This window comes from Tiliqua scincoides, chromosome 4 (genome assembly GCF_035046505.1).
Source record: "Tiliqua scincoides isolate rTilSci1 chromosome 4, rTilSci1.hap2, whole genome shotgun sequence".
NCBI lineage: Eukaryota > Metazoa > Chordata > Lepidosauria > Squamata > Scincidae > Tiliqua > Tiliqua scincoides.
The window spans coordinates 218,601,185-218,628,571 of NC_089824.1; the positions used below are offsets into that span (position 1 = coordinate 218,601,185).

At 47.3% G+C, this 27,387-nt stretch overlaps 1 protein-coding gene and 1 non-coding gene across 4 annotated transcripts in view; both read right to left on the bottom strand.

Annotated features, from left to right (window-relative positions):
* Nucleotides 1–27,387, bottom strand: part of LOC136649765 (peroxidasin homolog) — a 59,356-nt gene that overhangs the window by 25,189 nt on the left and 6,780 nt on the right. For 2 of the 3 annotated variants that reach the window (XM_066626669.1, XM_066626670.1), the window contains exons 2-9: nt 19,162–19,233; nt 11,781–11,852; nt 10,344–10,415; nt 6,776–6,847; nt 6,107–6,178; nt 3,576–3,745; nt 1,746–1,863; nt 561–730 (exon numbers count right to left, since the gene is read on the bottom strand). In XM_066626669.1, coding sequence (XP_066482766.1) covers nt 561–730; nt 1,746–1,863; nt 3,576–3,745; nt 6,107–6,178; nt 6,776–6,847; nt 10,344–10,415; nt 11,781–11,852; nt 19,162–19,233 — 818 coding nt within the window. Of the gene's footprint in view, nt 1–560; nt 731–1,745; nt 1,864–3,575; nt 3,746–6,106; nt 6,179–6,775; nt 6,848–10,343; nt 10,416–11,780; nt 11,853–19,161; nt 19,234–24,245; nt 24,335–27,387 lie in introns of those variants that run through there. The other variant, XM_066626671.1, reaches the window with a different exon arrangement.
* Nucleotides 24,053–24,168, bottom strand: LOC136650627 (U5 spliceosomal RNA). The gene has a single exon (XR_010794450.1). It is a non-coding gene; the product is annotated as a U5 spliceosomal RNA (small nuclear RNA).

A 27,387-nucleotide genomic window follows, 5' to 3' on the forward strand; every position in this document is an offset into this window, starting at 1 on the left:
AGGCGGCCCCCTTGACTGCCTCCCCACTATAGGATAATAATAAATAATAATAAAACTTTATTTCTATCCCGCCCTTCTCCCCAAAGGGACCCAGGATGCAGTGCACGCCACATTGACACAGCTAAGTCAGGGCTGGAAAGTTGGTTAGGATTGTGCTCTAAATTAGTAGTTTAAAGACGGCACTCCTTATGAATTCAACAGTAACATTTTTTCCCCTGGCTGAAAAGAAACATATTATGTTATACAGGAATCAATCAAAAATGGGTGACTGTTAGTCACTATTGTTCTGTTTCCAAAATCTGAGTAAATATATCTCTGTGCAGGTATTTGAAAAATTAATCCTAGACTATGAACATTCCCACATGAAGATTGACAGTGTCCATCAGGGCATCTCTTGAGGCTTTGGTCATTGTCAGCATTTGTCGGGGATTGACAACACACAACATTCATTCCAAATTTCAGACATTTTGGACACATACATGCAGAGAGAAGCCATCTGACCTAAGGGACATAGTAGCAAAATTGGACATTTCAGAGCATGTTTAAGGAGGGTCAATTACATGGGTTGCCAAAATATCGCAGCACAACTTCTTGAGTCTTTGCCTCGCCAGCAACGTTCTTGGCCATGCACTGGTAGATCCCTTTGTCTGATTCTCTGGTGTCTTGGATCATTAATGTTCCATCCTGCAGTAAGTTCAGGCGACCGTCGTCTTTCATGTCAATCTCATTGCTGAGAAACAGAAAGAGAAATATGAGCAGTCTGAACCACAGACATCCCCAGGAGAAGGCAGACATCGCACCCATCTAGCCTGCCCAAGAGTTGGCTCAGAAGTCCTGGATGATATTTGACAACTAATGGAGATTCTAAAGGGCTTCCAGCATTTTTACTTGTTTGAGGAAGGCAGTGTGAATGGGGAGAAACAAATGGGCAAAAGAAATCTTGCTTATCCCTCAAAGGTTGCTGATGTTTAGATTGGACATCCCATAATTCAGTTCAGTGATGCAAGACACAAACACTTCATTCTCTTTACACTACATGTTAAACCAGCTTTGTTGGCATCCTTCAGTCTCGGAAGACTATGGTGTGACACTCTGAATGGTGGTTCTGGAACAGAGTGTCCTCTCCAGTGCGCGAAGCCTGGGTAAAGTAGATATGGAGGATAGGCTGTTACCCATGCAGCAAATCCCCCCTCTCCACGTCGCTGAAATGGTCCAATGGAAAGGCAGAGGCCAATACGGTTGGTTCCAGCGGCGTCGCAGGAGTTGCCAGAACGTGACTGTGTTCAGCCATGAACTGCCTCAGGGACTCCGGCTCCAAATTTTGCCTCGAGGTTGACTCCTGAAGCCTTTTCCATAACTGGATGTAGCCACAAGGCAGTGGAGGTTTGGGTTCAGAGTTTTCCTTCTCTCAGATGAGCTGCCTTCCCAGGCTGACGAGTCCCATCTACCCGGTTGCTGTTCAGTCGCCTCTTACGACAAGTACTGCCAAACTGAGGGCCTATTCTTATCCCCAGCCCCCAGGGGAATAAACCAGCTTTAAGCCTGTTTTAAGTATCATGATTTCCAAACCTGGAACCAAGAAACTGTCAAGGTGCCAAGATGACTTCTAATCAAGGACACTTTTCCAGTTCCCAGGATTCTTTGTGGGAAGCTGTGACAAACTGCTTTAAGATTATTGTGTAGCTGTATCTTTAGGTTTTGCTCCCCACGCTTCCCTCAGAGAGAGACTGCAATGCACAACTTACTTGTTGTGGAGCCAGATGATCTTGGGCTTTGGGTTCCCTTCAGCCCTGCAGATGAAATAGACTGTATTGCCTAGCGTGACATCTGCATCCTGTGGTTCTGTCGTAATGCGAGGCCTCTCTGAAATAAACCATTAATGATGCCTGTTCAAGAGCAGGATGAAGTCAGGGCAGAAGTCAGGGGTTGCTTTGGGTATTTGCACCTGGCGTAGCAAAAACCCCTCTTTTTGTTGTGTTGAACAGCTGATGGCCACAGACAGATCCATGAAGTTTCAACTCCCATCAAGCCTAAAATTTCATCAGCTCTTCCTTCAACAGCCAGGCAGAGCTCAGTAAAACACTGAACTGGATATGGATGCATATGCTCAAGTAGGTCCAGCAGCTGATGGCAATATCTCCCAAACAGCTAGAAGCTACTCTCACGCTCCTATTTCCTACTTTTGGAGAGAAAATTTGAGAAACAATTTGATTGTCTTTCAAAAACACACTATGAGGCTGTGGTATTCAAACTGGGGCGTCGTGACTGAGGGTCCTGGTCCCTTTCCCCTTAAGGGCGGGGGCAGCGGTGCGACCCCCAGGATCTCGCCGCTCAGGGGGGGCTGCAGGGGTGTGGTGCACTTGCCCAAGCCCCCTGCACAGGGCTCCCAGGGTCAGGGAAGGTGACAGCGGAGCAATCGTGCCCGGCTCCGCTAAACCGGAAATGGTGCGCAATCGCTCCACGTTTCCTTTTGATCGGGCTGCAGGGACTGGGATGCACCCTCTGGTCCCTGCAAGAGCCGTCCCTGGCTGCGGGGAGCCAGGCGCGAGTGCCTGCAGGGCTCCTCGGGTCAGGGAAAGTGAGAGTGGGGCGATCGCTTCCCGTTTTGCGGAGGCGGAGCGCAATCACCCCACTCTCACTTTCCCTGACCCGGGGAGCCCTGCCGAAGGTTGCACAGGGCTCCCTGCACCCCCAGGGGGCTGCAGGGGGCTTGGGCAAGTGCACCAAGCCCCTGCAGCCCCCCTGAGCAGTGCGATCCCCTGAGCTGCCTCCCCCCGCCCCCGCAAAGACTTTCTGTCGGATTCAAACTCCCTGTGAGTTTGAAAACCGCAGCTATGAACACTTGAGAGGGAGCTGTGTTAATCTACTGTAAAATGACAACCAAAGCAAGGTTGGTGGCATCTTGAAGACAAGATAAAGTCTGATCATCAGATGATCGGAGCAGAAGTTTTTGTGGATCACAGACTTCATTTGATGTTGTAAACTGAGATAATGCCTCATACATCTGATGTAGAGGACTGCGGTTCACAAAAGCTTGTGGTGCAATAAATGTGCTACTCTTCTGGGGCCACAAGTTTTCTGCTTCTGATCTAGGATAAGGAGCTGCCCCATATCAAAAAACAAGACCTGTCTTTAAAGACCAGTATGCCCCATTTACGTGTAAAGTACAGGGCAGGATGACATTTGAGAGGTCAAAGGGGCACCTGGTTGGGGGCACGGAATCTTTCCCACACCTGCAGCTTTTCATGCAGTCCTCCAGCCCCTCTCTTGGTTCGGCCAGCTGAAAGGAAAAGCAGCTTCTACCCCATAGAAGCTCCTCGTGTCTGGCCAAATGTGGGGGTGGTGGTAGCAGTAGTAAGAGAATAGCAAATCTTAGAGGAACGTTGAAAGTCAGTGCAGTTTAGTGGCTGGAGTGCAATGCCTGAAATTCTGATCAGCCATAATGTCTCACCGGGTGGCCAAGGACAAGTTAATGAAGACTAATGCAGGCTTGGGAGGACAGAGGGAGACAGCCCCAGGGAATACAAATGTGATACATGGAATGGATGCAGTGATGTTCATGGCAAAATGCTCACCACAGTTAAATTCTTGGGTGGTCAACGTGACAATGGAGCGGCCTTGCAGTTCTCTTGGGTTCTCACAGGTGGCTGTGGTCTGGGGATTGCCCTGCAGTGCATATTTCTTCAGCAGCTCTGCAAGCCACATCAGGTCGCAGTCACACAGCAAGGCATTGGAGTCCAGGCGCCTGAGCATAAGCAGACAAGAGAAACGGCTGTTATATATGGAATCAGATCATTGGTCCACCTATCTCAGTAGTGGCTGGCAGTGGCTCTCCACGGCTTCAGACGGGGGGTCTTTCCCAGTCCTAATTGGAGATAGCAGGGAATGAACCTGGGACTTTCCACTTGCAAGCTTGAATCCTTCTGCTGAGTGATAGCCTATCTCCATACACCAAGGCAGAGGTGAGCAGTTCAAATAAACCTGCCTTATGCCAAGCCAGTCCATTGATCCCACCTAGTCCACACAGTCTAATCTGGCATCAGCTCCCCAGCTCCCTGTCCCTGTCTGTCCCAGCCCTGCTACCTGATATCCTTTCAACTGGAGCAGCTACCTGGGACACTCTGCTTGCCAAACAGGATCAGACCCCCACCAGCTGCTTTTTGTTAAAGAAGCTTGAAGTTGTCGGCCCTACAAATGCTTCTTAATAATGTGCAGCGTGGCTCTAATTTGGACCAGTGAAGCTGCCTTACGTAACATTAACTCTCTGATGGCTAAGGCAAAGAATCTTTTCCAGGTAGTACCTAAGACCTTCCTAACAGAAGAGACAAGAGAATTAACTGGAGGGGGGGTGGCTTCTCTATGCAAAGTACAGGTCCTACCACCACCCTATCCTGAAATATGGGACAGACCAGAGGCTCCCAACTGTTGGGAAAAAGGATATAAATTGAGCAGAGTCATACGGTGGAAGATCCTTTTTCCAGTTGCTACCCTCTAGTTTGCGGCAAATGATAAAACAGTAGTGGAGGCAGTAAAAGAGTAAAGCAGAAATTTAAGAACATAAGAACAGCCCCACTGGATCAGGCCATAGGCCCATCTAGTCCAGCTTCCTGTATCTCACAGCGGCCCACCAAATGCCCCAGGGAGCACACCAGATAATAAGAGACCTCATCCTGGTGCCCTCCCTTGCATCTGGCATTTTGACATAACCCATTTCTAAAATCAGGAGGTTGCGCATACACATCATGGCTTGTACCCCGTAATGGATTTTTCCTCCAGAAACTTGTCCAATCCCCTTTTAAAGGCCGCACCACATCCTGTGGCAAGGAGTTCCACAGACCGACCACACGCTGAGTAAAGAAATATTTTCTTTTGTCTGTCCTAACCCGCCCAACACTCAATTTTAGTGGATGTCCCCTGGTTCTGGTATTATGTGAGAGTGTAAAGAGCATCTCCCTATCCACTCTGTCCATCCCCTGCATAATTTTGTATGTCTCAATCATGTCCCCCCTCAGGTGTCTCTTTTCTAGGCTGAAGAGGCCCAAACGCCGTAGCCTTTCCTCATAAGGAAGGTGCCCCAGCCCCGTAATCATCTTAGTTGCTCTCTTTTGCACCTTTTCCATTTCCACTCTGTCTTTTTTGAGATGTGGCGACCAGAACTGGACACAATACTCCAGGTATGGCCTTACCATCGATTTGTACAACGGCATTATAATACTAGCCGTTTTGTTCTCAATACCCTTCCTAATGATCCCAAGCATAGAATTGGCCTTCTTCACTGTCGCCGCACATTGGGTCGACACTTTCATCGACCTGTCCACCACCACCCCAAGATCTCTCTCCTGATCTGTCACAGACAGCTCAGAACCCATCAGCCTATATGTGAAGTTTTGATTTTTTGCCCCAATGTGCATGACTTTACACTTACTGACATTGAAGCGCATCTGCCATTTTGCTGCCCATTCTGCCAGTCTGGAGAGATCTTTCTGGAGCTCCTCACAATCACTTCTGGTCTTCACCACTCGGAAAAGTTTGGTGTTGTCTGCAAACTTAGCCACCTCACTGCTCAACCCTGTCTCCAGGTCATTTATGAAGAGGTTGAAAAGCACCGGTCCCAGGTCAGATCCTTGGGGCACACCGCTTTTCACCTCTTTGTTGGTAGTGCAGGTCCTAGACTTTGGAACAGGATGTTCCACGCATGGGTGTGTGAGAGCTCATGGCATGGTGGAGCTCATGCAGAGCTCCTAGAGGGAGCTCCTGCACATTGGGTGGTCCGGAGAGAAAGAGACAGAGAGAGGAGGAGGGTAGAAACAGAATCCCATAGAATAAAGGTCTGAGACAGGTGGCCTGCCAGTCACCTGCCTCCTGGACCATATACTGCCCTGCAAATGGCATTTACTGTTTTTTTCCAACAGCAAGAAGAGGAGAGGGGAAAAGAGCACAAATGGCCACAACTGTGAAGGCTAAGCTCAGCTGCGCCCTATGGGATCATAAGGCTCCCACAATAAACAACAGATCCAGCAATTGCTGAAGCCAGCATTGCTTTGGCCTCCATCTGATGAAAGATGTGATGATTCATGGTTCGCTGCAATGGCCCTCATCCACTTACAGTCGTTTCAGGGATTGCAGCTGGGCGACGGCTCCTGGCTGGATCCTAGAAATGCGATTGTTGTGCAGGAAGCTGTAGCGGGGAGAACAAAGAGCGTCAACATGCTGCTTTGCATTCCCCAGAGTGACCCAGCGATTTTTGCAGGTGGTCAATCTGAGATGAGAAGAGCATCAGCCCCCTCAAAAGCTCTCCAAGAACCAGCTTGAATCTCTAGCCACAGAATTTGGCACCTGCATGTTGCTGTCGTGGCTCCGACAGTGAGTGCGAGCGGCTGCTTGCACTGTGCATTGCAGTGCCTGGGGTTCTTATTGTGTTGCCCCCCTCTGGCTATGCTACTGGTTGAGAAAGGAGCAGCGAGACCTTTGTTGAAGCTCAAAGCCACGAAGCTCACTGGGTGAACCTGGGCCAGTCACTGTCTCTTATTAACCAGTTGTTGCTGTTTTTATCTTTTAATCTTCTCCTGTATCAGTTTCAATTGTTTTTAGTGGTTTTATTTAAATGCTTTTATTTATGTTGTACACCACTTTGAGCATTGGAAAAGCGGCATCAAAATATTTTAAATACAAATTTTAAATAAAGAACAAACAAGGTTGCTCCGAGGATGAAATGGGCGGGGCAGGGGGAGAAGTCTGGCTGCAGAACCGTAATGCCACAATTGTAAAGACTTACAGCCTTTCCAGTTTTGGCAGGTCACTAAAGGTCTCTGGCTCCAAGTTTTCCAGGTTGTTAAAATGCAGGTAGCTGATATGAAAAAAGGAAAACAAACACATACAATAGATCACATATCCCACCCCCAACTTTTGTGCCAAGAGGAATACATGCAATACTTAAAGCTTGAAGTATCTAACCCGAGAGGAAGCTGTCTGCATTACTACATGATTCACCCATGTTGGTCCAGGTAAGGGATTCAAAGTTGGGAAGGGGGTTAGGATATTGGCTTGCACCACTGCTACTGACATTGGCTCCAATTCACCCTCCTCCCTGCCCCATCTCCCTCTTGTTCCCCCTCCCTGATGTGTTCCACCTCCTCCCCACCTCTCTCCAATGTGCCAGTGTACTAGCGCTGGTGGGCTTCCCCAGTCTCCTGGCATACAGACTCAGCTGCTTGCCACTTGTGGAGGCAGCCAGGTCCTGCCGAACGGCCCGTTGCCTTTTGTGACAGCTGTAAAGGGTCTTATACACTGGAATGAGCATTCTGGCAGTGCAATGCCTGATTAGGATTGGGCCGCCACTATGCTTTATACCATGGGTGCCCAAACCCCGGCCCGGGGGCCACTTGCGGCCCTCGGAGGCTCCCAATCAGGCCCCTGGGGAGCCCCTAGTCTTCAGTGAGCCTCTGGCCCTCTGGAGACTTGCTGGAGCCCATGTTGGCCTGATGCAACTGCTCTCAGCATGAGGACGACTGCTATCAGCATGAGGACAGCTCACCTGAGCTGTGGGTTGAGGGCTCCCTCCACTACTTGCTGTTTCATGCCTGTGATGCAGCAGCAGCAATGAAGGAAAGGCTGAACTTGCTTTGTGCAAGGCCTTTTATAGACCTTGAGCTACTGCAAGACCTTCATTCATTCATACAGGTTCCAGCTCTAATAAATTCATTTATGTAAATTTATTCAAATTTTAAATGTAAATTAATTCGGCCCCCAACACAGTGTTAGAGAGATGATGTGGCCCTCCTACCAAAATGTTTGGACACCCCTGCTTTATATAAACCACAGTTTTATGCATATGGTTGCAATGGGAAATATTGATTTGTTACACACAGCAAATGGAAGCTTTTAATTCCCTCCTCTGATGTGTGAAGGGGAACAAAGGGGCAAAATGAGCATGGTATGCCCAGTTACAATAACCATGCATTGTTGGGATGCCTGAATCAACAAGGCATATATGAAATACGCATGCAGAAGAACTCTTGCTTATTCAGTCTCAAGACTACAAAATCCATGAGGCAGTCTAACTGTGAATGAAGTATGAATGCAGAAAAACACCCAAAGAAACCTGAGACTAAAATGAGCTACCATAAAGGCAGATGATGTGTCAGCAAAAATGCAACCAGTCACCCAGAGATAGAGTTCCCCTAGAATTCTATGACTTTAGCCTGGGAAAAAGTGGATTCCAAGACAGGACTGCTCCCAAGGATTGCAAATGTTTCCTAGACATGGTAAATTGAAAGCCACACACATGATCATGCATTTCAAATTCAACGTGACCAAATTCAATGAAAACGCAGCATATGGTGGCGTGAATGCATTAAAAAAAGACTGTTGAGAAATGGTCTGTGCTGTGGGAAAATGGTTGTTTGTGGGGGGGGGGGGAGAGAGAGGCAAATGGGAAAGGGTCTATGCATTCAAAGAAATTTCTGGGCTATGTGATCCCATCAAGTCAGATCTAAAGCCAGCACACCTGATCCTGCCCATCAGTCCACTCTCAGACTGAGGAGGCAGTTTTGACTGAAAGGCTGGAGCTGCTTATACAGGGCCAATGTGTTTGAACAAAAATTTGCTTTGAAGATTGATAACAGGTGGGTTCTCTGCACTCTTGACAAGAGATTGCCAACAACCACTGCTGCAGCATAAGTACAGTTAGAAATATGGCATTATAAATACAGTACTGTGCGTGTGTGCAATGCGTTTTGAGGAGTCGTACCTTGCCGTGCAATTCCGTGACCTCTTGAGTCGCTCTGTTCTGAAGAAAACTACAGGCCATTCAGGCAAGGGCAGCCAGTTGGATCGCTGCCTTCCCAATACATCATCACCAAAGTTGCTGATTATATATGCTAGCAAGAAATTAGTTCCTGGCTGCAGCACCACATGAGGTCATCTGGGGGAGGAGGAGCACATGCTTTCTTTTGTCCCTCTTCCCAGAGAAGAGCTTCTGTCTTGCCTGGGTAGTGTGGATCACAAGCCCTCTCAGGAATCCTCCTTGCACAAACAAGATTTTGAGATTCATCTTGGAGTTTTTACTCCAGAGTTTGCACCAACCTCTCTGTACCTGAACAAGGTATTTTAGGGAGTTTCAACAAACACTGAATGCAAAGTTAGCTGAGGTTTTTGTGTGTGTGTTTTTTAAAAAGCACCTTAAGCAAGCAGAACAATCTATCTCTCCTCTGAGGGTTCATCAACGCCTACTTATAGGGCATTTTGGAGTCCTTCCCCCCCCCCCTTTTCCTCCAGCCAGATGTGGGTTGTGCACCATACCAATGAACATAACTTCCATATTTCCCTGATTGGGAGTAAGAAAAACTGACATGCTAGGACTCCACAGGAGTAAGGATGGCCTCTCAAGCTGAGCACATTGCAGCCTTGCTGGCACCATAAATTTCCAGCTGAAGGCTGGAAAGGAGGGGCAGGGGAGAGGGACTGAGGCCAGGTCAATGTCATGGGGTGATGTATACCAGAAGGTGGGGGCCCCTATTGGGAGGAGCCCAGTGACTGAAGGGATTCTGAACAGATCCACTTGACAAGATCTGGACAGACAGATGGACTTGCCCAATGGCTGGGGGGTGGGAAATGGTGCTCTGGCCTGCTCTTGTGCTTTTGGTTGGTTGGCAACCTTCAGTCTCGAAAGACTATGGTATAAGCCTACAGCACCTGGTATTCCCAAGCTGTCTCCCATCCAAGTACTAACCAGGCCCGACCCTGCTTAGCTTCTGAGATCAGACAACAATCATATAAAATGCAGAAATCAGCAGGTGATGCTGTTCATGATATGGAGACCATCACTTACACCTGGCATGGTGTAGCACTTAGAGTGTTGGTTTTGGCCTGGGAATCCCAGGTTCAAAGTCCATTTTAGCCATCAAGTAGATTGGACAACCTTAGGTCAGACATTTTCTCTCTACCTTGGAGTGGGATAAAAATAAAACAGACACAGAGCACATCTTACACACAACCGCTCAGAGACAAGTTCCACTGTGTTCAGTGGGGCTTACTCCCAGGAAAGTGTGTACAGGATTGCGGCCTAAGAGTCAATGACCACTATTCTACAATGTTACTCTCAAGACTGGCAAACAAAAGTCTGCCCTAGACGATCATGACATGCAGAATAAAAAAGCACGACATGGTTGAACATCTCATCATCTCCATGATGGCTAGAAACAGAGTACTTTATAAAAACTCTGGATTTTCTCTGGATTCCAACAAGGGCCTGCAGACGACGTCTCAAGGGATTAATGAAAACCGAGAGGATTAATTCCATCCTTCTCTGTGCAATTTCCAACTCAAAAGCGTTGCCAACTTACAGCTGTTCCAGGGAATGAAGACCCTTGAATGCATCTTGCTGGATGCTTTGGATTTCATTCTTGTAAAGATAGCTTTGAATAGAGAGAGAGGGAGAGACAGATTAAAGACTCCTGGCTATCGACAGAATAACTGCACAGCATGCATCTACCCCAAATGGAGCTGGTCCCTTGAAATTCACCTGCCATCATTGTACTGGGGCCTCCCCAATAAAAAAATATCCTCCAAGTTAACTAATGCGAGAACATCCAAGACTAGCCAGTTCTGCTCACATCCACAAGACAATCAGCAAATCAGCCAGGTCCACCTTATTAACAGTACAATCTATGCATGTTTACTCAGAAGAAAGCCCCGCTGCGTTCGGTGGAGCGTACTCCCAGGAAAGTGTGCATAGGATTGCACTGTAAGTGTGTATCGCTTTAATCCTTTCCCTATCAGCTGTTCGTTCAAAATAAAATCAGATTCACAGATATAAGTTGCGCTACTCTCGGAGGGGGAAAAGTGATGGATTTGAACCCTTCAACTCCAGCAGAACAAATGCACAAACCTAGGAAATCACACAGTATATCAGTTGTCAGTCTCTGCCTGTGTGTGTGTGTGAGAAACCCATACCCCCTTTTTGTGAACTTCAAATTGTCATTGATCCAGTCAGTAGCATATGCCTCTGTTTTGCTCTAGTGGCCCAGAATGGCTCCGAAGGAGAGGGGCCGCTTGCATGGTGTGGTGAGGTGAGGCTCCATGCAAAACATAGTGCTTTGCACCCCCCTCTAGCTACACTACTGGATCCAATTGTGTTCTGTTGTGTTCTTTAAGATGAGAAATAGTAACTCTATTTTGCTGGCACAGACAGATATGAATGTTTTTCCATATACATTATAGCCAATATTTATCGTACCCATATACAGAACACAGATGCACATACAGAACACATTTACTCAAAAACAAAGTATGATTTGATAAATTCCAGGAAGTCCTCAGCTTCCTGTTACTAACATTTAGAGAACGAGGGTTAAACCAGGTGGGGCACAGGAGAGCCACGATTGCAACACCTACAGAGCTGGAGGGTGAAATCTGGATTTAGGCCATGGAATGGAGGAAGGTAGGGGGCCTAACCCTGTGCCCTCACACTGATTATTTGACTCACATTCAGTCTCTCCTCCACAGCTGAGGTTAGCTACAGAGGGGAAAAATTCTGGGCACAGTGCCTGCAAGTTTCCACCTCGGTGGCTAACAGCAGGTTGTGTGGTCAATTTGGATAGTAGCCAAGGTGAAAGGGAATGGGGTGTACCCCTCTCTCCATGCTTTGGCTCTAATCCAACCTTCCACCACAGCTGTTTTTTGAGAAAGGAAAAGACACTGGTGCTTTAGTCACATAGAACTCCTGTGTCACATCTGGTTTGCTCCTCGGGGTGGGACACATTCAGACAGGAACTACTCACAGGTATTTCAAGTTCACAAGCTCTTCAAACGACCGTTGTGCAAGGTGTGTTATCAGGTTGTTGTTCAAAAGCCTGCAGAAAAGCAGGTGGAACAAAGCAGTGTATCAGTGCCCTATTTTGAGGCTAGCGGGCTTCAATCTCAAAGCTTTCATTGTTGTCTGGAAGTCATTTATTGTTCAACCAAAGTTTATCTTTCAGACCCAGCATGCTGACTAATACATGTGGCTTCCAGGAAGTGATTAGGACAACATACAAATCACAATGGTGTCACAGGTATAAGCTCAGGGGTGGTGCATACACCTATGCAAGTAAAAGGTTGCAGGTTCAGACTTTGGCATCTCAGGTGGAAGACCTAAGAAAAGTTTTTTCTTTGGAGCTGTACTAGAGTGGGGGCCCAACAATCTGACTCCATGCAGGATGGCTTCATTTGTGCAATGCAATAGATCGCTGGGGCAGTTTATCACAGTAGTTGGAGGTTTCTGTAAGCTCCTTGGGCCCCCAGCAAAAGGTGGCATATTCCTTTCAGTCACTGTTATTCCTGAGAAGTGAAGGAACATGCGCAAGAAAGTTATTAGAAAGGAACACTCCCTTCCTTTCCTCTCCAGGTTCCACAAAAGTCCTGTCCACTAAAACACATTGCTCTACACTGTTGCCTAGAGGTGAGATTGTGGAACTGTCTAAAGAAGCAAGAAGATAGGATGCAACTTGGAATACTCTTGAGGGAAGGGAACCTGCACATCTCCCCAAGCACATGCACACTCAAGGCAAGTAGTGGCTCCTGGGGGAAGGGATTCCAATCAGATAGGCCTGTGTGCTTCTCCATGGCTTAATTTGCCCTTTTAGAAAAAGCATAGGAGAGCAAACCACAGATCTTGTCTAGTTGCACCCTTAGACGAATGTGCATGATTTGAATCCTGCCAAAAACAACCTCTGACCTGCAGAACACTTCTGTGAAGTCATTTGGACCTAGGCCACCTCCTCTGCTGGGACTGTTTGGGGAACGGGAAAAATCAACCAGCCCAGGACATTCAAATGAAGGTAAACTGCCAGGGCAGGGCAGAAAGAGGTCAGGATGGATACAGTCAGATCTCAACTATGGTCTGTATGTTTGTTTACCTCCCCACACTGTTTTCGTTGTCATAGTACCCCTGTCCAGACTCTTAGCTCACAAGAAAAGCCTCCCTGGTAGAGGATTCCATGCTAATCTTTTTGGCATGCTTTTCCTTCCTTTGGCAAATCCAAGTCCCCATGTGCCCCCATGCGCTTTGAACAAGACAGTCACAGAGTCCTGCAGGCCACCTCTGTTAGGGCTCACCTAAGGCGATTTGGCATGCTGAGCAAAATGGGAAAGTGGACTCCAGCTGTGCTCATTTAATAGGCATTGAATTTATTTTTTTCACCACAGAAACATCCAGACTTCAGCTTCTGAAGATTTCCCGTGTGGAGCACAACAGAGTCCCCCTTCCCTTGGAAAATCAAAACACTGAACATGAGAGTACCCACCCGTATTCTTTTAGCCAATCTTGTCCAAGTTGGAGAGTTGTGAAGAGTTTATGGGGCAAACTGAATTCCAGGGTGCTGATGTTGTGGAGCAACAATTTCTAATGCTGATGAAACACCTTCCCATTTAAGGAAGTCCTGAGCAGCACTAGTCACCTGTGTGCTTGCTCCTAATGCCTATATGACCTCACATTTGTTAAGAAATACGTTTTTGCAAAGGCGACATAAGCTCAGGGGTCTTTCCTCCAAAGGAGCATACACTGCCCTGAACCAGTCCTGAGCTTCTCACTTGCTCAAGGAAGAGAAATTGCAAAAGAGCTAAAATGCAGTCCCCAAACTCTCAGATGAGAGCTTTTGATCCAAGTCCTGCAGGACACCACTTTACAGATGTAATGCACCTCAGTGGCATAGCTACAGGGGGTGCAAAGTGCTAAGTTTTGCAGGAAGCCTCACTGCAGCATGTAAGCAGCCTCCCTCCTTCAGAGCCATGCCAGGCAGTGGGAGCAAAACAGAAGTGAATGCCTCTGTTTTGCTCCCCTGTTCAGAATAGCTCAGAAGGGGAGAGGGAGGGGCTGCTTACACGCTGCAGTGAGGCTCCCTGCAAAACTTAGTGCTTTGCACCCTGTCTAGCTATGCCACTGATGAACACAACTTGTTTTCAGTACTGGAATTTATTCATGAAGGCTGCAATCCAATACACACTTAGTGCCCAATCCTATCCAGTTTTGCAGCCAATGGGGCATGTGCTACAATCATGTGCTAGGGGGAAATTTGGAGGCTTCCTCAAGGAATGGGAATGTTTGTTCCCTTACCTTGGGGATGCATTGCAGCTGCATAAACACTGGAAAGTTGGATAGGTTTGGGCCCTTAACTAGGGCACCAACAGAGCGAGGTAGGTGGCACTGGGTGCTTGGAGGAAGGGACCTTCATGGTGATGATGTCCTACATCTGGAATCCTCTGCAGCCAACCTTAATGTGCCCTTCTGCTTTGAACTCGCATGTGCCAGTCTTGCAGGTGAAGCAGATTTTGCAGAATACGTTGCTCAATGAAAACAACTTTTTTAACCAGGCACCAGCTCTTAGGAAATTAACTGGTGTGAGCTGCAGTGGCCTCGCTGAATGGAAACCATAGCTGCACCGTCGTTTAATGCTTGACTCATGCTGATTCATACCACAGTGAGTCACAATGAATCTCCAAGGGAAGAAATAAGGCAGATGGCAAGGATGCCTTCCGATCTCCACCTTCACATGGATTTCCAGCCATTGGCTGTCTTGTGGAGTCCATGACAACGGTCAACAAAGCAAGTCAATTATGTCACCAGGGGCCAGCCAGTATTTGGGACTGTGTGCAGTTAGGCTGTCGCAAGAGACAATTAACTGACTGTTTCCAATACACAGAGGACTTAATTTTTAGTGAAAATTACATTGCAACACCATGTCAGCAGACGATAATTAACTTGGCTTCACCATGTTGCAAGTGCCCCAACCCATCCTATAAACCCAGGTTTTGAAAGTTCACGCTTCTGGCTTCAATCTCTGCTTGAGTGTGCTCTGTTTCTCCTATGGCTCTGCTGTTTTAATCTGTTTCCAATTTTCAACCTGACCAGAGTTTAAATACAACCCAGCTACCCGGGCATGTTCCAAAAACCCCTTCCTATTGGCACGCAGCATCGGGTAAAGTTGTTAGAGGGGTCATATGACCCATGAATCAGGCGCTTATTGGGAACCGCTAGGTGTACCCCCTTTCCTGCCATGCCATTGGTTCCAGGAGTTCAAATTCCTTCCTATTGGTCTGGGGAGTTGGGGGGATCTATTAGAGGGGTCATATGATCCCTCCCAGATTTCTGCTGACCCACTGCTGGGAGGGAGGCCTCCAGGTGAGCAGGAAAGGACTCCAGGTCATCAGATGATAAGTATGTCCTATATACTCCTGGCAATGAAATGACTTCATTTTCACCAATTCCTAAAGAGCAACATCAACTAGTATTTGTTTTTGGGCACAATTCAAAGTGCTCGTTTGGGCCTTGAAATCCCAAGAACTTCTTCAGAGGCCCAGGTCAGAGCATTCCTGCCTTCTGGAGGGAGGTGGGTGGCAACAAGGAACAGCCAAGTTCTCAGTCATGTCTCTCTCTATCTTTAACTTTTTAAAAATAATCCTAAAATGTTGGTCTTCCTATTTATTTATTTATTTATTTATTTATTTATTTCTGATACAGGAAAGGAAATGGGTTATACTTAGGTCAGGTACAACACAGATTACACATGAGGGTATTGGCCCTAGACTCCAACATGCGTCATTCAGTTAACAAAAAAACAACATAATCATCAGTACAAAGGCTATCATATTTATCAATTAAAAAAATTAAATTTAGCGAAACACTCAATATTGTTTAACTAAAATTATCTATCCAATCATAAAAAAAAACTTCCAATAATTTCTTACTCTATCTAAATCTTTCTCTTTCATTCTTTCTGTTAAAACTTCCATTTCTGCTATTTCATAAATTTTATCTATTAAATTTTCTCTAGTTGGCACATCTGTAGATTTCCATTTTTGCGCAAACAATATTCTTGCCGCTGTAACAATATATACAATAAGGTGTTTCTTACATTGATCTTTAATTTCTGATGTCACATTTAGGAGGAATATTTCTGGTTTGAATGGTAATACACAATGCAATATCTCTTGCAACAGTTTATGTATCATTTTCCAGTATTTCTTTGCTTTTTCACATGTCCACCACATATGATAAAAGGTTCTTTCAACCTCAATACATTTCCAACACTTATTTGATGACCCAGAATACATTTTTGCTAATTTCTCTGGTGTTAAATACCATCTATAAAACATTTTATATAAATTCTCTTTAAAAGACACTGCTTTAGTTATCTTAATGTTTGTATTCCAAATTTGGTTCCAGTCGTCCATCGGTATATTATATCCAAAAATTTTTGCCCAACGCACCATTGCATCTTTAACTGTCTCATCCTCCATGAGACAAATGTTGGTCTTTCTACTGCATTTGATGTAGCTTGACACTGATGCTATGTTTGGTTTCTGTTGCTGACAGTTTCATCTGTTGATGCTGCAATGATTTCATTGTTATGTGATATTCTGTTGGATATGCCTTGTGAAGCCTTGAGCTTGGGAGGCAGGGTATGCATATCTCAAATAAATAAATGATCATGGGGAGATCGTCTCTGGAGAAGTGTTTTGCCAGATTCCAAGGCCAAGCTCTGCCTAGATAATTATGCCCACTTTAAGCAAATTAGCTCCCCTTCTTTCCCCCAACAAATGACCCTGGTTCTGCCCTGCAGTCCTGCTGGACCCCACCTCCAGGGTAGCTTGCCTGTTCAACCTGCAGAGGTCCTCTCTCCTGCCAGCAGCCTCCCACCACTACAGCAGACTCTCGGTCCTCAGCAGGTCTTGGGCACAGCAGCCACACACCAAACTCCAGTGTCTCCAGCAGTCTGTTCCAGCAGTCACAAAGTCAGTCAGAGTATCCAAGTCAAAGTCCAAAGTCAGTAAGTCAAGTCACAGTCCAAGGTCAGATTCCAAAGTCAATAAGCCAAGTCAGTCAGTCTCCTCTCCAACCTGCACTCCTTCTACAACCTCTTCCTGGTGCTCCTTATATCCCTGAGGGCCCTATTGCCTTCAAGTGCCTGCAGCTGTGCAGCACACTCTGCTGGATGCCCAGGCCTTACCCTTAAAGGGGCCACTGCTGACACCACATCTACCTTCTCGCCAGATCTTCCTCGATTCCAATACAAGAAGTCAAGGGCACAGAAGGCACATTCGCCATGCAATCCTATCTTGCACTGGAACGCGCAGGCCAGGAAGCTTGCGCTGTATCCAGCACAAGATAGGGCGCCAAAGTGGCTCAGTTTGAGGCAAGGGGAAACTCTTCCCCTTATCCCCGGGTAAGCCGCTGCAACCCCTATGAGTCTCCTTGGACTTGTGCCAGCTCCTGAGGTGCCCCACCTTCTGCTCCCCGCCCACCCATCCACCGCTAGGATCGCTCTCCACCCGCCCTCCCCGGAACACCTCCCTCCCCCCTCCTCCCTGCCCACTCCAGCGCTTTGTGTTGGCCGAGCTCAGCAGACACAAGGCTCCCCCATGAAGTCGGCACAGAGGCTGGATTCAGCCTCTGCGGGCTGGCACATGTCCTTGTGCCGGCCCAGCTGACTCACAAGGAGGCGCTGTCATGAATATGTACAGTTTAGGCCTAGTAACATTGCAAGGCCTGAACCACAGTAACCCAGTAACCCAGAAGGGGCTTGCAAGGGGCTTGCAGTCCTAGCTGCCAGGATTTACAATTCAATGGAAGGTGATTATGTAGCACCTAGGAGCCAGAAAGATGCCCATCAAGGATGGAATGCAGCTGGAGATCTCCAAGGGGGAGGGAAGAGCTGAGAGGGGGAGCTTCCAGCTCTTTCTAGCTCCTTCCAGCTCTGAGGGAAGGGTCTTTGTTCCTTGTCTCTGGGTGAGAGAGGTGGTGGGTGCACATCCTGCCCCACGAGGACCATGTGGCCATAGGTAACTGGCCTGAGGATCTACAAAAGAGCTGACCCAGGTGAGGGTTAGAGAATAATAGAGTTAGCAAGTTAGCTTTGTTGTTTTATGCTGATATTTCCTAGAAGTTTTTATGCCTCTAGCATTTGCTGCCTTTTGTAACCTTTTTGTAATCTTATGTATTTAATAAAGTAGAAAATCTTTTTACCATGTTGGTTCATTGTCTGTTGGGGACAAAGGTTCAGAATCCTGCCTAGCCGTTCAGCAAGCTACCAAAAATCCTCATTGTGGACTAGAAACTTGAGGACTGAGACTTTAAGTAAAGAAAGTGCTCAGTGCCTACAAGGGATATAGTTAAGCCTAAAGGGTCTTGGTTTCCCTGGCCTGAGGCACTGGCTATCACAGGGTGGTGGCAGTACTACCGACCAGGGATCTTTGAGGGCTCTAGGGTTCAGAACCAACAACTCTGAGCACCCAAAACCCTGGGAGTGAGACCCAAGTTTACGACAGGCGCAAATGTGCTTTACGGCATGTTTGCGACCCTCCTGGGTGGGCACAAGGGCCTTGTGCTGGCCCAAGGGTGACTCAGGATTGCGCCCTTAGTGGAACTGATAAAAGGCATGCTTGAGCAATGATGACAGCACCCTATGCAGACTTGCTAGGGAATAAGTCCCACTGAAATCTCTGAGATCTGTGTCTGAGTAAACTGTAATGTCAATTCATTCTCTCTTCCCTGATTCAGTGTAATTAATGCAAATGCAGTTGTATTCAACACTGAAAACAAACTGGTGGGGAACAGCAACAATTATTCTGTATCCTGAAAGGACCTTGAAATGCAGAGTGTTGAAAGGAGCCCGTGAACTCCAAAGTGAGACATACGAGCTGGGAAAATCTGGGATCCAACACAAATTCCAGTCAGTCCAAAAACAATGAAGCAGGTGATGCTGTTTATACAATGGGAGCCAAAAATAAAGCTGGCTGGAAGTTCGGCAGACTATTTATTAGCACAACCTCTGTGCACAGCCAAGCAAACCAAAATCATTCTCGGATGGGGTCCTTCTGACAAATGAGGACCAAAGAGCCTTCAGTACAAGCCTAAGTTGTTTCTCCCTTTCCCCAATCTATTTTGAAAGCCACATGGTATCATGGTTAGAGTGTAAGATGATGACAGGGGAGGTCCAAGTTCTAGGTCCCTCTCCACCATGACACGGTTAGCATCAACACCATCTCACAGGGTTGTTGTGAGGAGGTAAAACAGGAAAGGGGAGAGAACCCTCATGCGTACCACCCTCAGCTCTTCAGAGGCAGGTCAGGATCAAAACGTGCCACTAAAAGTACATAAACTTTCAAGGGACCTGGACCACTTACAGTGTGTGGAGACTCTTCAAATTCCTGAAGGCTCCAGGCTGGATGTCTCTGATGTGGTTAAAGCGCAGATCCCTGGAAAGGAAAGGAGAACATGAGCATAAGAAGAGCCCCACTGGATCAGGCCAAAGGCCCATTTAGTCCCACTTCTTGTATCTCACAGTGACCTACCAGATGTTTCAGGGAGCACACAGATACCTGCATCCTGGTGCCACTCTCATGCACCTGGCATTCATTTCCTTCTCAGAACCAAGAGTTCTCACCCAGTTCATGCACAGTTGGGGTCTCAGGCTGTGGTGGGAGTAGAGTGATGCATCAGGGCTAAGGATGCTGAATCCAAACCTTTTGACAGAATGCTTCTTAGAGAATATCTCTGATCCCATAAACAAAGGCAAACAGCACACTAGGTACTCTTGTCTTGTAAGGACCACCCTGGATGATGTGAATGGGGATATCTCCTTAAGTGAGAAATGCAGTCTGAGAAGAGGGCCCACAGATACTGGCTGCCACCACTGGGAGGCAGTCAAGAGGCAGGACCCTAGCAGCCTGTAGTGTAAAGGTCTGTGACAAAACAGGTCCATGCCAAGGTAGCCCAATTCTGCAGGTAGGAATTCCCTCCTTTCCCCATGTTTTGGTTGCATCTCAGTGGCAGCAGAATGCATGATTGCACAAAGAAAGTCCCAGGTTCAACACCTGGAAGCTCCAGCACAGAGGCCTCAGAAGTAGGGCTGAAAAAGGTCTGTATCTGATATTTTGAAGAGCTGCAGCCAGTGATGCAAAATCCTACCGGGTCAACAGACTGAGTCAGTCAAAGGTAACTTCCAATAGATGTGATGTCTCAAGGAGGCAAAGCAGAACTGGGTGGATATTACACCATCTGCATTCTTGTCCCAGATTTGACCCAATGACTAACACTTCCAATTATTCTCTCACCATATTTCCACGTGGGTTTTTGCATGTTTGGTCTGGGCTGCAAGTACACAGAGAGCTGTCTTTTAGGGGGAAAATGTCTCTCTTGGGGTAGGGTTCTTGCTCAAGAAAGCAAATGTGTATTTCCATGGTACACCCACCCTTTCTACTTCGTAACTGGAGCACATTCACTGAGGACCTTCTGCCCAAAACAGTGGGATGGTGACGCTTGCTATGTAACAAGGACAGGTGCTTCCAATATCAACCACTACTGGATCTACGGTGAATTAGACCTAGGTTTCTGGATTTAGCTAGCAGCAAAGCTGATCCAAACCACAAGCTAGACCAAAGCAAGTTCTTCTAAGACTCATTAAGGCAGCAATCTCTCCTAAACATATGTTAGGGAGTAAAGCTCATTCACGTCAATAGGCTTCCTTCTAACTGAACCTTCTAAGAGGTTCAGGATGGGTAAGGGTGTGATCTTTGGCATACATACTTGGGAGTAAGCCCTGCTGAATGCAGGGAGGCTTCCTTCTGAATAAACACGTCTGCACGCCCAGCTTGCTTCAATGGGGCCTTACTTCCTAAGCCTGTGCCTTTCAGATTTCGGTTTAGCAACACCATCTTTCATCATCCCTTTCAGAATAGCTGAAAATAATGCAAGTCCTCCCAAAAACTTGATGAAGGCATTTTGGAGAGTTAGTGGCAACCAGAGCATTCTTGATAACAAAGGCATGCTCAGTTCAAAAATGGATGTGGCCAATTTTTATTCCATCATGAAGACTGGCTGCCAATTTCATAGACTGCTATGGAAGGTGATGACATCAGAGTTGGGTAGAAGAGATTGGTGGCATCCAGGCACTCCTTAAGGAAAAAGCATGCTGAATTTTTAAAAATCTAGATTAATAATGCAACAGCACAAAAGTTTCAGCACAGAAACTATTATCCATCCTCATCTGCTGTTAGAGTGAACCACTCAGTTAGTTACAATGAGAAATGTGCATATCAACTGCACAGGCAAGTTCTGATGTCCGTCGACTAGATTCACTCTATATCTATAGCAGCAAAGGAATCAAATGTAACCAACAGGAGTGCTTTACAACTGCATCTCCAAAGAATTGGCCACAAAACATAATGTGGAAGCAAGCAAATATGTGGTTAACGCCTGTTGCTGCAGGCCCTGAAAACATTGGAACATAACAAGATCCAGGTCTACAGAGCTTGTGTCCTACCAAACTAAACAGACGCATCGGTAAAGCAGCTACCGCGTTTTCCAGACTCACAAAGAGAGTCTGGTTCAACCAGAAGCTGATGGAACATACCAAGATCCAGGTCTACAGAGCTTGCGTCTTGAGTACACTTCTGTACTGCAGCGAGTCCTGGACTCTTCACTCACAACAGGAGAGGAAACTGAACGCTTTCCACAAGCGCTGCCTCCGACGCATCCTCAGCATCACTTGGCAGGACAAAGTTCCAAACAACACAGTCCTGGAACGAGCTGGAATCCCTAGCACGTATACACTGCTGAAACAGACGCCTGCGTTGGCTCAGTCATGTCGTGAGAATGGCCGGATCCCAAAGGATCTCCTCTATGGAGAACTTGTGCAAGGAAAGCGCCTTACAGGTAGACCACAGCTGCGATACAAGGACATCTACAAGAGGGATGTGAAGGCCTTAGGAGTGGACCTCAACAGGTGGGAAACCCTGGCCTCTGAGCGGCTGCTCGGAGGCAGGCTGTGCAGCATGGCCTTTCCCAGTTTGAAGAGACACTTGGCCAACGGTCTGAGGCTAAGAGGCAAGTGGAAGTGTTGCTCCCAGTGTGGAAGGGATTGTCACTCCTGAATTGGCCTTTTCAGCCACACTAGACGGGGTCCCAGAACCACTTTTCAGAGCGCAATACCAGAGTCTTCTGAGAGTGAAGGATGCCAATGATAGTAAGCAATGGAGAAATGGAAACCTGTGCTCTCAATGATTCATGCTATTCCAATATCCTGCACCCCCCCCCCCCCAAAAAAAAGCATTTTGGGGCTACCAAAAGAGTGTGGAGCATGTCAGTGCACTAGTAAAAATAGCAGGCTTGCATGTACTTGAAGCTGCAAATGTGGCTGAGGGATCACCTGCTCAGAAAGAAAAAAAATGGATTGAATTTGCAGAATGAAATTGACAAGTGTGTGCTGCTGCCTGGAACAGGGAAAACTGTGTTGCCTACAACAAAAAAAGCTTGTGTGTCTCTGGCCTCGCGTTGAGGAGTGAGAGATGAGTGAGATCATTGCGTTTAAGTTTACAACATGTTTGATGTCACGTTTTCTCAGTTGGTCACTACAAATTCACTTTCTACCAGTACTTTATCCTGAAATTCAACCTGTCTGTTTTTCCCCCCTTAGTGGGTTCCCTCAGCTGGATTCCCTGTCTCCCTGTCTCAGCTCCATCTCCAGCACTCCTCCCAAGGTAACACCTTCAAAGCTCCCCCCAGAGCTGCTTCCTGCAACAGGTGTAATCACCTGTTACTTTGGGATTGGGAAGCCAGATGTCATGCAATAAACATTCACTGTTTGCTGTGTTGCACTGTTGCCTGGTAGTGGGGATCACATGTACCACTAGACAATGCCTCAAGTACCACCAGTGGTACCACTCTGACATAATTTTATATAGATATAGGTAACAGTATTTATAGACAGTATTTATATACTGCTTTTCAACAAAAAGTTTACTACTACCATCACCGTTTCACCACAACTTGAGATCTCTCTTTTACAACCAAGGGCTTATCTATAAGACGCTCTGGGCAAATGGGAGGGCTTTTTTGAGCATGAGGAAAATGCACACTGGAGCACTGCCCACTGAGCTGAGCCTCCTACTGCTGCTTTTTGTGTTGCGCTACCGGCAGGTGGAAGGGAACTGGGGTCCCTACCACTAGATACCACCTTAAGTACCACCCATGGTACAAATGCCACTTGTTGAGGATCAGGGTAGTAGACACCACATAGCACTGGAGCTGCTACTCCTACCATGCACCACAATTTGTGATCTTTCTTTTACAAGGAAGTGCTTATCTATAAGAGGCTCAAGACAGATAAGACAGCATGAGCAGATAAGACAGATTTTTTGAGCATGAGGAAAATGCACACTGGAGCACTACCCACTGACTTAAACCTCCTACTACTGCATGTTCCTGTTGTGAGCGAAGAGTCCATGACTCGCTGCAGTACAGAAGTGTACTCAGGACGCAAGCTCTGAGCGCTTTCCACATGCGATGCCTCCGACGCATCCTCGGCATCACCTGGCAGGACAAAGTTCCAAACAACACAGTCCTGGAACGTGCTGGAATCCCTAGCATGTATTCACTGCTGAAACAGAGACGCCTGCGTTGGCTTGGTCATGTCGTGAGAATGGATGATGGCCGGATCCCAAAGGATCTCCTCTATGGAGAACTCGTGCAAGGAAAGCGCCCTACAGGTAGACCACAGCTGCGATACAAGGACATCTGCAAGAGGGATCTGAAGGCCTTAGGGATGGACCTCAACAAGTGGGAAACCCTGGCCTCTGAGCGGCCCGCTTGGAGGCAGGCTGTGCAGCATGGCCTTTCCCAGTTTGAAGAGACACTTTGCCAACAGTCTGAGGCTAAGAGGCAAAGAAGGAAGGCCCATAGCCAGGGAGACAGACCAGGGACAGACTGCACTTGCTCCCGGTGTGGAAGGGATTGTCACTCCCGCATTGGCCTTTTCAGCCACACTAGACGCTGTGCCAGAACCACCTTTCAGAGCGCGACACCATAGTCCTTCGAGACTGAAGGTTGCCAATACAGACTGCATGTTACATTGTATTACTACACTGCAGTGGAAAAGTGCAGGTCCCACCTATACCACCAGACACCACCTCAACTGTACCACCCATGGTGCAAATACCACCAGTTAAAGAACAGAACTACAACTATTAACACCTCTACGCACCTCGGCTTAAGATCTATTTTTTACAACCAGCAAGTAGCTCCGCCAGAGCGAAGCCTCAAAAAATTTGCTAAAAACTCATAAATGTTCCTCTCCACGGAAATCTTTAGTAAAAGGCGAAAGATTTATGCGATCTGAAGAGAAACCAGAGTATACTTTGGGGTATCTGGGAGGCCAGGCACAGCGCCCCTGACTGCCACTCAGGTTAGGGCCACCCACCCGGCTGCTCACCACCTTTGTGCACCGAGGTTGGCAGAAGGCGCGCCGTGACACCAATATCCCCGCTCCGGATCCCGAGCCCTTCCGTTCAGGCTGCCCCGTTAAAAGCGGCCGAAAGCGCACCGGGCTGCGCGCAATGCATCATGGTCGCACTGTATGCAAATCGGTTCCCGGGCTCACTCCCAGGTCTCAGCGCCGCCCCTGCAGAGTCCCCCGTGACGTCAGTGGAACTTGCAAGCGGGAGGTGCGAGAAGAACTTGTGCTCTTGCGACCCAGCAGCTGTCGGGCTCGTTTCGCGGGAGACTGAAGAATGCTGCAGACCATTCCCTGCTTGGGATGCGTGTGCCCAGTTTGCAAAGGAACCGGCTTTGCAGGTGCTCAGAAGCAGTGGCGTAGCTGGAGGGGTTGCAAAGCACTGAGTCTGGCAGGGAGCATCACCGCAGCAGGCGAGGGGTTCCTCTCCCTCCCCTTGGGGGGGGGCGCAGGCTCATGCTTCTGTTTTGCTCCCACCGCCTGGAGTGACTGAAGAGTAGCAGTCCCTCGCATACTGCGGTGCGGCTCCCTGCAAAACACAGTGCTTTGCACCCCCTCTAGCTCTGCCACTGCTCAGAAGTTTTAGGCTCTTTTATCACTTTCACACATTCCTTGGCTCACCTTGGAGAAGGTGGTTACACGTGTACATGAGAAACAGCCAAACTAGGGAGATCAAGACTCAGCCAATGACCCAGATCAATGACATCTTCTGTTACTTGGGGAGTTGGGAGAGCACAGCCCATGAGAGGGGGCTAAAGGGGGTAGTTTGTACACAGACCCAGTGTCAAAAAGAGGGCCCAGGAGCCATAGGAGGGGAGCCAAAAATTTCCTGGGATCTTACACTTTCCTGTCTCATCTGGACTCTCTAGATCAGTGATTTTCAATCTTTTTCATCTCACAGCACACTGACAAGTCACTAAAATTATCTAGGCACACTTTTTTGGACAATTGACAAGTCACATCGCACTGTCAGCAGGGGTTCACGTTCCCCAGTGGCCCTACTAACAAATAATCCTTCCCCAAACTCCCATGGCACACCTGCAGACCATCCAAAGCACACCAGTGTGCCACGGCACAGTGGTTGAAAATGGCTGCTCTAGAAGCCAGAGGTGACATCACAAGAGGTGAAGACAATAGAATAGACCAGGGGTGGGTAAACCCCGGCCCAGGGGCCATTTGCAGCCCTCTGAGTCCCCCAATCTGGCCCACAGGGAGTCCCCAGTCTCTGGCCTGTCAGAGACTGTTGGAACCCATACTCGGTTGTGACCACCAGATGCAAGCTGCAGGCTGAGTTAGAGCAAGGCCTTTTATGGTCTTCATATATTTTCTGCTTTTCCCTGTGCACTTTTTTAACACCCCCCCCCCCCACACACACACACAACTGCCTCTGAACAACTTATGTCTCCATGTGTTTCTGGCTTGGTCTGTATGTCTTCCCTGTGCAAGAGGTGTGTGGCAAACAGTTCATAGTTCTCATGTGGTTCTACATGCCTGTATTATAGCTCTCATGTGTATCATAAATAAGCTCAGTAAAACTCATTCATTCATATAAGTTCCATCTCTCGTGTATTCATTTATGTAAATGTACTCAAACTTGAAATGTAAATTAATTCCTTTTTTCCTGGCCCCCGACACAGTGTCAGAGAGATGATGTGGCCCTCCTGTCAAAATGTTTGCCCACCCCTGGAGTAGACCACAGAGGTCAGTGTGCTGTGAGAACTAAAATGTTGGGAACTGCTGGGATATACAAACATATAACTCTTGAATATTTTGAGCTAGTTAGAAGCATGCGCCTCTTAAGGGATAGGCAAAATGAAAAGCTGAAGACAAATCAGCCTATTGGAAAAAGGCCTCCCAAGCAAGGCGCTGCCTGCCACAGGCCCTCCCCCCACCTCTGCTGCCCCTGCCTTATCTTCCTGTTCGGGTTGTTTAACGCTTAGGGCACACAGCAGGAAGGGAACTTGTTTTTAATTGAAATGTCTGCTAGAGCCAAAGAAGATGTTTGGATTCTTTTATGGAGGCTCAATGCCAGATTTCAAGCCTTCAGGTTCCACAACTGCGAATGGATTATTTCAAAGGAAAAATTGTTCTATACTTTGTGGAAAGACAGCCAGATAAAATAAAGGTTATTCAGTGGAAAAGAGCACTGAACATCATGTGATCCTGTGGAGAGTGCCCCAATCCTATGCGCACTGTCTGCTGGCAGTGGCAAGCCAAATCCTATGCATTTCTACACAGAAGTATGTTCCATTATAGTAAATGAGGTTGACTCCCAAGTAAGGTGGCTAGGGTTGCAACCTTAGTGATGAATAGGGTTAATGGATTGAAACCTATAGAACAGTGGTTCTCACACAGTTAGCACTGGGACCCACTTTTTAGAATGAGAATCTGTCGGGACCCACCGGAAGTGATGTCATGACCGGAAGTGACATCATCAAGCAGGAACATTTTTCACAATCCTAGGCTGCAATCCTACCCACACTTACCCAGGAGTAAGTCCTATTGACTATCATCGTTAAAAGAATATAGTAACTTGTTAAAAGTACAGGTCTGGAACATTTCCCAAAATGAATGGGGACCCACCTGAAATTGGCTCGCAACAGACCTAGTGGGTCCCGACCCACAGTTTGAGAAACACTGCATAGAGCAGTAGTTCCCAAACTGTGGCTCAGGGCCCACTGATGGGTTGCAACTTGATTTTATGTGGGCCACGTTAAGGGTGATGGAAAGATCAGATAACTAATTGCCTCAAGCCCTGGAACTATTCAAAAATCAGATAGTTGCTAATTACCCTGCAAAGAGCTCAGTTCCTGCAGTTTGCAAGATAGCTGCTAATTGGCAGAAGCTTACCCAAGGAATACTATGCAGGAGTGGTCCTGGTTGAATTTTGATTGGGAGACTGAAAGCTGATAAAGCTGTCATGAGACCACAGAGCCAGAGTTGATGTTTACAGCTTGGCTGACCTGAAACTGCTCCTGCTAGAAGCTTGGAAGGCATACCCAGACGCTAGACGTGACAACCACGCTGTGAAGGATTCCATCTGGAAGAGAAGCTTTCTGTGAGCTGCCTGTAGAATAATTACTGCAAAAATTAATTTGTACTATACTATGGAGCTTTGTAA